Genomic DNA, 10,385 nt, shown 5'->3' with positions numbered 1-10,385 from the left:
TGAGACCATGCATGGATCTTCATATATTAAAGATTTTTTTTTTGTTGATCCCAAAATTCTCGTGAAATAGATTCTTTCTTCAATGATTTATCAAGTTTCAATGCAATCAATTTATTGTGGCTTTGCATATATACAGGCCACGGTCTAGTTTTCAAACTTAACATGTGCTTAAGTAAATTAGTGGTTGGAAAATGCAGGAATTTAAGACCAAAAAATAAATTTTTGAATGACTCTATGTATCTATAATTTTCATAATCACTAGTGACCAAAAATCTGGTTATTGTTGAAAATTTATAATACTTCTATTCCATATATAACCCAAAGAATGTTATAAATTTAAGTATCAATAATCACATAATATTTGTGAGTGATTATAAAATTTGTTACAATTTTCTCTAATATTGCTCTAGTCAAGAATAGCTCATCTACACTAATATTTGTTATTTGTGATTGTGAGTTGTCACTACTTACTAGTGGGCTGGTTAAATCAACTATGGTCCCCCACTTCTCAAGAACCACAAAAATACTAGTCTTTCTTTCTTTCTTGCCAATGGAGATATAACCCCAAAAGAAAGCAATTTTGGGTATGGTTTTCATGCTTGTCTATGCTAATACTCATGTTCCTTATAATCCCAAGAGAGATAGAGTAAGAGAAACATAAAAACTTTGTAAAGACTCAAATATATCTATATATATTGGCTTAGATTTTGTAGCATCATGTATTCCTAATCAATTTGTATGTATTTATGTACGTAAGTTTTAAAGTTAATACACTTTTTATTTATATATAATCATTAATAACGTTTGATTAATCTAATTATTGATGGAGCTGAATTCATCACATCAAGAAATAAAATCCAAACCAATATATATATATATATACCTTAGCGCAACAATAAAGTACATATAAGCCGTGTTTGTTTTCTAGCTTTTGTTTGTTTAGGATTGAAGACATATCTAAGAATGAACAATTGAAGTGGCAAAGAAAAGGAGATATATCTTTTGATCCTATTGTGTTTATTTTAAGACTTTTGCTTTGTTTGTAATATAAGCAAGGATGCACTAATCTAAGATGACCTATAAATAATTGGGTGTCATTTTCCTAAGAGGAAGCCCACTAAGACAAGCAAACACAAGTGTGTGTGTGTGTATATGACTATATTTATAAATGTATGATATGATCCTCTTGGGAGTTAGTGGGTGGAGTTGAGGAGACATTGCATGCAAAAATGTTACTTACTTTCTTTGGTTGTTAATTATTTTTACTGAATCTGGTCCCTTCTCGGGCCCACGCAGCTAATAATGTTAACACAATACAACATTTTTACTTTCTTATTCTAAAATAATTATAATTAATACATAAACTAAGGTCATCCAAACCCAAGTGAGGGAATCTTTGTCCCTAAACAAATAATTATGCCAATGACCAAGGTATCAAAGCTTTTGCTTGAATCAGAGATTTGTTAAAAAACATATATATATATATATATATACAAGTCATGGGATGAGGAAGTTATGTGCATTTATATATTTACTATCTACTACTACCCTATCCCTACATGAAAAGCTATTATATAATTACATACATAGTGTATGAAATCTTTTTCAGTTATCCCTAGTCTATCTGTAATTTCGTATACATCATACATTTATATATCTTACCTATTATATAAATGGTTATCTAACGGTGTTTGATATTTAACGGATTTTGGTATGTTTTAACAGAATTTGTTACGACTTTAAGAGAATATGCTAAAAAAAAAATTACAATTTAACAGTAATGGTAAATAAACTTTCGCACCATTTCAAAAATACACATCCTTTCAAGAGTATCTTTCAAAAGTACACAACCTTTCGCATTCAGTACCACGTTACAAATAGATAAACATTATATATTATATAATAAAGCTGAAGGCAAAGAGAACATATTTTCACTTACCGGAATGGCAAGCAGGAACTGTCCCATTGTATTTTGTGGTCCCTGGTTCAATTCTCCTCATCATGAAATTTATCTGATCGATAATATTTGCTGATGGAAGAGTTACCATCTTCATGTGTGTCATGAGACTCTGAAGGGTTGTATCTGTCATCGAAACGTGACAGAGGCTCTCTTTAGATTTTGATCTGTAATCAGAATGTTTTAAGGACCTGGATGATCTGTTATCATGATGCTTAGATAGTCTAGAAGATGAGTGTTTACTCTCATGATGCTTGATTCCATCCCATATATATATATAAAATAGTCTTAAATTTAGATAGTTACAGCCTCAAATAATATTGGTTCAGTAGGGATAATTTGGACAAATATTGGTTGAGGAGTCGTAAGTATCATTACAAACATTCCATTTGTTGAATAGTTTTACAATATATTTTAGTCCATTAATTAATCCCAGACCAAATGGAAGAATACTTGATCGAAATCTCCAAGCACTGGCCATGTGCGCGGCAACTGGTCCCAATAAAGAAGCCGCAGCTCATCTTCAAACTCCGTCCATTGAGAGATCTCCATGCTTACACTTTTCAACTCATGCCGCCAACATCTTCTGTTAAGAGAATTGCAGCATTTCGACCTTGTTGCTCTCGCCAATAATAGTTTTTCATGTAGAATCTAAACAAAATACATAAACAAAAAAAAAAGTAAATAAATTAATTATTCATTCAATATGAACAATGAGACTTGATATATAATTTAAATCAAAGTGAATTCAAGTACATATGTATATATTGTTTTACCTTTGCGCAGTTTCTTTGGAGTATGGAATCGGAGGAAATAGATATTTTCTTCGGATGACAACTCCAGAGCAGGCCATCAAAGAGACTTGAACAATAGGTTGATGATTCTTCAACTCTTAAACATTTCAGCTCTAAATTCTCAATTTCGACCGGCGGAGGAATACCAACTTCTTGTAACTCTTTAAGATTAAAGCCAACCTTTAATGTCCACAAACCAATAATAAATTAAAAAAAAGATATAAATATTTATAAGTTGTATATATAGAGAGAGAGAAATTAGAAAAAAAGCTTAATTTTTATTTTATACCTCGCAGTCTCCGAAATATAACTAGAATGTTTTACTCTGATCAGTACAGAAAACCTGAAGAAATTCCCTTATCTTGAGGAACTATGGATCTTCCTCCAATGCAGAAAATGTAATGTCATCTAACAGAACCATAATTTAGATCAATATATGTAAAATAAAAACACCTAAGAAAAGAGTAAACAATGCAAGATTTGTCCCAAAAACAAACAAAAAATAAAAATCAAACCGTTCTTTGATAAAAACAATAAATATGAAAAAACGATGGTGACCATAAAGGTAATGGCTAATGTCTATTTTTTATTTATTACAATATTTACATTCATAACTAATTCTAAACTGAACACGTGCCTTGCACGTGTCTTTCTTTACTAGTATATATATATATACGAAGATAGATACCAGCAGCTAGGCAACGGAGGACCCCAGTTTCATTAAATACTACAGACCAAAGATCAGTTTAATAATGTTACTTATGGCCTATGCAATCATTTTCTATCCTTCTGGCCTGCTGCTCTATAGATGCTTATATATATATATATATCTATATTTATATATATAAATATAAATAAATGATTGACCTCTCAATATATCAGGTGTTGCACTAAGAATCTAGAACTAGAAGTAAGCTTTTTGTTCATGTCTGTAAATTAAGCTTTCTCCAATCTAGATGGTTTGGTGATCTTTTTACATATATGAGATTTAAAATATTATTTCTTGATTTGTAAATTGATTATCAATTTTTCTGAATAAATAAATAAAATTGATAGCATTCCAGTAACAGTCAGAAAATATTTTAAGATGAGCTTAATACTATTTTTTTAATCAAATTTATTGGTATTTAACAAAAATCACAAATTAAAAATTGAGGGAACTTAAGCCTATATGCTAGAATGATTCAAGCTCAAGCCCTTAAATCTACTATTAAATTTGTAATATATTAAGTTATATTCACTTTTCTTTATCATGAATTTACAATGTATAACATAATCTATGTATTAGTATACTTTTAAAAACTCACATTATATGCAAACTTTATAAACATATTTTCCTCAAACAACAATATAAATATATATATATGGAAGACTTCTCAATGGTTACTACCCATAGATGGGTACTAACAATTATGATGATTTGATAACATAGTGACTTGGTATAGCAAGTCACTAACAAGTAAATATTTTTTTTCCTACATTAATTTCGAATTTAGTAATTTTTCTTTTCCCATAATTAATGTTGTGTCCAATCAATGAGAGACATTAGCTATATTTAAAAATTGACATATATTTAAAAAATGAAAAATTTACAATATTATATTTTCATAATAAATACACTTTTTTCCATCAGTTAAACCTTCCAAAAATTTGAAAAATCAATGGTTAATATGAACTATTGATTTTAATTCAATGGTTAATATTAAAGTAACTATCCATGGGTAGTAACCATTAAGAGTGCACCCATATATATATATATATAAAATTATGCATATGTACTGAAAGCTATCTCTTTCAGCTAACAGTTTTTCTTTTAACTTAACACTTTGTTTAAACACAAGATTAGTTGAAATATCAATTATTGACTTTATTTGGTATGTGCATATAAAAATATATAAATATTTATATACTTATGCTTTATTTATTATTTTGTAGGCGTATGAGTGAGTCCATGTGTGTGAAGGGGTTTTAATTTATTCATACGTTTGATGAGGAAACTGACAGAAAAACGGTCACATAAATATGAAAAAAACAAAAACAAAATTTTAAAATACATATATATGTCACCATCCAACATAACAGAAGAAAATGTTTAACATATTATAGCACTAAATTAAATAAATATTTGAATTTGAATTTGAAGGACAAAAAAAAGAAAAAAAAAAAAAAAAAAAAAGCAACCTAACCTAATCATCATCCAACTAATACATAAACTGCATATATAATTCCTGGAATATATCCCAACAGGGTCAGCAACAAATCGATCCAGAACTCTACCTGCAATTAATAATTCAGAAAATCTAATGTCAAAATTTGAAGTTGCACAACTAAGTGAAAATGGATAAATATATATATTGAGAATTTTTACTACAAAAATCTAGTTTTTATCTTTGTTTGAATCTTGAATTTTAGGAGAGAAAAAAAAAATCTAAAAGATTTTATTTGTTTAGATTCAAACAAAAGATTGAGAAATTATTTTTAGAAAAAATAAAATTTAAACAAAGTATAATTTTATAAAATTTAGAATAATTATAAATACATATTAAAAAAAAGTCACTTATTAAATTTTAGAATTTTTTTTTCAATGTTTCCTACTCTTTTCTCTAAGAAATTTTTTGCTTGCTAAAATCTAAGATTCAAATAGAAATCTAAAAGAAAAATTGGATGGAAAAGTGAAAAAAAAACCTATCAATTTTAATTTTATAAAATGAGGGAGTTGATTAAATAAAAAATTAAAATTAGAAGCCTAACAGCAAAACACAAATTAAATTGGGATTTTGCTACAAATAAGCCTTCAAATAATAATTTAAGCCTATATATATAGATGAGATTTTATTTGATTTGATTTTTTTAAAAACGAAAATTATAATTTATTTATGATTGTTATAAGATATAGGAAACGACTATGGTGCTAAAGTTGTACTGTACCGTGCTCCAGATTTTTTACATAAAGGTGTTCATTGTAGTTATAACAAATCTTTCCCATGTTTTAACAAAATTTTAGATAGTTTAAAATGTCGAAAACAGGGTCTAAACAAAATCTTGCGTTTGTGATGGTACTTGAAGTCTAGAATCCTATTTTCAACACCTTAAATTAGTCAGAATTCTTGGAAAATGTGCAAGAGTTTCATTGTAACTACAATGAACACCAACATGTAAAAAAAACTAGAGTCGTAACTTATCAACTGAATGTAAAACTAAATAATGTAATGAGATATATTTTCTGATTGGAACTAAAGCTGTAAATACGGGTTGGGCTTTCTAGCACGACACGGTACGAAAAAATATGGGCTTGGGCCAAGCACGACACGAATTGAAAATTGGCACGGAACGGCACGACAAGCCCGAAGGCACGACACGAAATCACGAACAAACTAGCCCAAAAGCACGACATGATAAAAAGCCCGATATTTTGACATTAATAATGATAACAAATTTTTATTTGTCAATTATCTATAAATTAAAATTATAATAAAAGTCTATTATTTTTCTCAATTTTATATTTTTATAATTATATTAATATATTTTAAGATTTGTGAGTTAAATTTTTTAGTATTTATTATTAGGTATTCAAATTCTAATAATTATCTTTGATATAATTTTGTGCAAAGTATTGTTAAAAAGTATATACAAATATCTAAAACTATGGTTTAAACAAATAAATGTATTTGGATTGGTGGTGACTCTATTGATTGTTAAAGAGAAGGTGAAGGGTTCAATTCTCCATTCTCTAATTGGAACTTAGGTTGGAAAAAAATGAATCAAAACAATTTTATTTTATTTTGTTTAGATTTAAGCAAAAAATTATGATATATATATATATATATATTTAGAAAGTTTGAGAGTTTAATTTAAAATTTATTGTAAATTGATAAACTAGAATATTTATGGGATTTTTTATATCTATGGCTTTTTTTAAGTAGGTTTACAAAAATAGGAGTATTTAACTTTCCACAATTTTATAGTTTTTTATTTATTTGAAAGTTGTTTTCTTATAGGATTCTTTTCCATATATTTTCAAACAAATTTAATTATGTCATATTTTTTTTTATGATAGTTATATTTTTTTTAATTTTAAATACAAATTTGTTTTTTTTCTTTCTATTTCCCCTATTTTCATTATTTTTCCTTCCCTTTCCTTTCTTCTTCTTTCTTTTCACTTTTTCATTTTTTTCCCTTTTTTAATTCATTTTTCACTAACCATTTTTTTCCTTCATCTTTTTTTCTTCTTTTTCTATTTTTTCATTTTTCTTCCTTTATTTTCATTTTTTTCATCCATTTTTTTCTATTTACTTTTTTCTCCTTCTATTTTCTTATTCTTTTCGTTTTATTTTCTTTTTTTTTTTCACATATATTTTATATACTTTAATATCACATAATATTTTATTATTATTGTACTCTTTTTTATAGTTTTTTCTACTATACGTAAAAAAGTTCAAATAAATTTTGTTAGTTTTTTTTTTTGTGTTGTTTCATTTTTCTTAGATCCACCGTGATAATAAATAGACTTCACTTTTACCACCTAAGCTTGGTGAGTTGAAGAGGTTAATAGTTCCAAGAGTCAATAGTAACATATTGGTTACATATTGGATTCACGTAAGCATGTTATTCTTTTATCTATCTATAGATCACTATCATCATTCACTCTCTTGCCCGTATGAGTGTTTTCATTTGTGTGCACAAGCTTGGAGGTGGAGTTGTTTCATTGAGAATTTACACAAAAGGAGTATTGTTTGTTTCTTTCCCTCGTTTTTTCCCATTGTGTTTGGTTTTTGATAGTTTCCTTCATTTTTTTTCATTTCCCTATAAAGTTATTTTTCATTTTATCGATTAATCTAGGAGATCATGTATAGAACCACAAAGTGTTATTTAGCTTAGTTCATGTTCATTAATGTAGCCCCAAAGATGGTAACTGGTTACCTCTAAAATGATATCAAGTTATTATTATCGTAACCAGTTACCCATAATATAAGTATCTGGTTACCCCTAAGATAATAAAAGTTTATCCTCATGGTAACCGATTACCCATAATATAGGTAACCAAAGATTGTAAATGTTACCCAGAATATTGGTAAGGTAACTGGTTATAGTAACGGGTTACCCCAAAGATCATAACGATTTAACCAATAGAAACATCCATATTTTAAAATATATATATATGTGTGTGAAAGACAATTTATTAGGTAACCAGTTACCCATAATATAAGTAACTAGTTACCCCAAAGATGGTAATGGTTTACCCAATGGAAACATCCACATTTGAATATATATATATATATATATATAAATATAGGTAATTTATTAGGTAACCAATTACTTAACTTAAAAAAAAAAGAAAGAAGAAGAAAGAAACAACAAAAAGAAAAAGTTTGAAAAAAATTATTTGATTTTTTTTTTTACATATAGTAAAAAAACCTGTAAAAAAAGAGTGCATTAATAAAAAAAATATATAATTATCTATTATTGAAAAATATAATATATATGTTAAAAAATGAAGGGAAAAAAAGAGAAAATTAAAGGACAATATAATTAATGGAAAAAAATGATTAAAAAAATTAAAAAATAAAAGAAAAAAGTGAAAAAATACTATTTTTTCTATAAAAAAACAAATAAGGATAAAAAAAAATACAAAAGTAGCCTCTCAGTTTTAAAAAACTTAATTAAGAACTAATGTATAGCATAAGCACAAATTTATACAAACATATGGGAAAACGAAACTCATAGACAAAAAAGAAAAACATTTAAAAAAAAGCCATAAAAGATTTTTTTAAAAAAACTCCCATATTTTTGTATATATACATACATACATACATACATACACACAAAGCAAATAAGTTAATCATGATATATGGGTTCAGTGAGTGAGAGAATGAAAATTATTACCCCACAGCCATAGCGAAGGAAGACACCCACAGGAGGAAGAAAGATGGCCAAAATCACCTCTAAGAATGCATCTGATCCCATTTTCATTAACTCTATTATCTATTATTATTAGCTTATAAATTAATTATAGTTATCAAACTTATTAGAATATCGATTTATTCTCTTCTAATAACTAACTAAACCTGAAAAAAGTGGCCTATTTGATGGAATATAAGACTTTGAATGGTGTGAGCTGATGAGCTTCATATATCTTTTTTGAGATGAGACAATTAAGCAATTATTTAAGCTAATATATTTGAACCCCTACGTTGCATGAAAATCAGACACGTACCATGCACTAGTCAAACTGCTATTTTTTTCTTTTTCTGAAAATACTACATTTTTATTTTATTATACTTAGTGGAAAACATTTTCATACGTACCATAATGAATAACATATTAAAGGTAACAAATATTTGTAGAAAGATTACTAAGAAACACAATTAATCCTACTTTCTTTATTAATAATTATTAATGTATACAATCATATATTAGTAATGCACTAATTTTGATTCATATTCTTAAATTACTAATTTTGGGTACATTTTTCAAATCCATAAAATTTATTCCATATATATATTTTATGGGCATTTATAGATATGAGAGTGTCAATTGGAAAGAAGGAAGTAAAAAAGAAAAGTTTAAGAATATTAATAATTAGTGACCATTTATGTATATAATAAAAAAAAATTAGCTCCATAATTTATGTTTTAAAATGAGCAAGTCTTCTCATTGGGACGCATTTTAATATGCCAAAATTTATAACAAGAAAAATACATGTATTTGGTCATTTTTCACCCAAAATAATAATAATTTCCATGGATGAAAAGTGTCTAATTGCAGCCACCATAGCAATCCTGGCATGTCATCCAAGCACAAGTGTAAGATGTTTCAAACCAACATCCGGTATCCAATCCTCAAAAAAACCAAAACCCACTTCCTGTTTAAACGACAAGTCGTTAAAACCCTTAAAAAAACTTGATTTCAACTCAGTTGTTTTCTCTCCAACTCCATGGCTTGTTAATATGGTTTCAGAGGTTTTGGAAGGAAGCCCTTTGTTTAGATACGTGGAAAATACAATCCACTCAGGTTGGCTTCACAAAACAAGCCTCAAAATCGATAAAATACTAAGAGTGAGTCACAGTTTACATACTCTTCTAATGTTTGAAAAATACAGGTATACGACGTGCCGTTCGGACAGAGATTTACAGGCTAATGGTGGGAATGAGCTTTTGCAGTTGCATGCAACGACAATTTCTTGTTCCTTGGGATCCAAGGAATCGTCTTCTTACACGTGTGAAAATAAACGATGTGGTGTTTGTAGAGTTTTGAATTTAAAATTTTCACTCGAGGATGGCTTAGTTTCATTCTTTGAGCAGAGTGGAGAAGCTCATGAAAGCATGTCGTCTAGTAGTGATGAGTGTCGTTCAAATGGAATTTTGGCAAAGAAAGCTATTGTAGTATGTAAAGTCATTGCAGGTCGTATTGCTCGTTTGGACGAACATGGACTTAATGATGAAGGAGGTGGCTTTCATTCTATCGTTGGATCATTCCACGTTGGCGAACAATCCGATGGCACAGATGTGCTTTTCGTTTTGGATCCAAAGGCAGTGCTTCCATGCTTTGTGGTCACATATAGTGTGCCTAAGTGCGTATAAACTTAGGAAGGTAGTGTGGAACATCCTAAATAGGATTTTAGGCCAATTGGGTAT

The 10,385-nt window shown here is 28.1% G+C and overlaps 1 protein-coding gene and 1 long non-coding RNA gene across 2 annotated transcripts; both read right to left on the bottom strand.

Annotated features, from left to right (window-relative positions):
• Positions 1–2,177: 2,177 nt before the first annotated feature.
• LOC133829337 (uncharacterized) lies at positions 2,178–3,285 on the bottom strand. The gene is made up of 3 exons (XR_009891696.1): positions 3,041–3,285; positions 2,734–2,931; positions 2,178–2,608 (listed from the first exon to the last, which is right to left on the bottom strand). It is a non-coding gene; the product is annotated as an uncharacterized LOC133829337 (long non-coding RNA).
• A 1,438-nt stretch (positions 3,286–4,723) lies between these two features.
• LOC133829335 (low temperature-induced protein lt101.2-like) lies at positions 4,724–8,715 on the bottom strand. The gene is made up of 2 exons (XM_062259130.1): positions 8,635–8,715; positions 4,724–5,028 (listed from the first exon to the last, which is right to left on the bottom strand). Exons 1-2 carry the CDS (start codon positions 8,713–8,715, stop codon positions 4,945–4,947), a joined length of 165 nt encoding a protein of 54 aa, XP_062115114.1. The 3' UTR covers positions 4,724–4,944.
• Positions 8,716–10,385: the final 1,670 nt, after the last annotated feature.

Source organism: Humulus lupulus, chromosome 4 (genome assembly GCF_963169125.1).
Source record: "Humulus lupulus chromosome 4, drHumLupu1.1, whole genome shotgun sequence".
NCBI classification, from domain to species: Eukaryota; Viridiplantae; Streptophyta; class Magnoliopsida; order Rosales; family Cannabaceae; genus Humulus; species Humulus lupulus.
The sequence above is the reverse complement of the archived record's forward strand: the minus strand, read 5'-3'. Positions and strand labels throughout refer to the sequence as shown.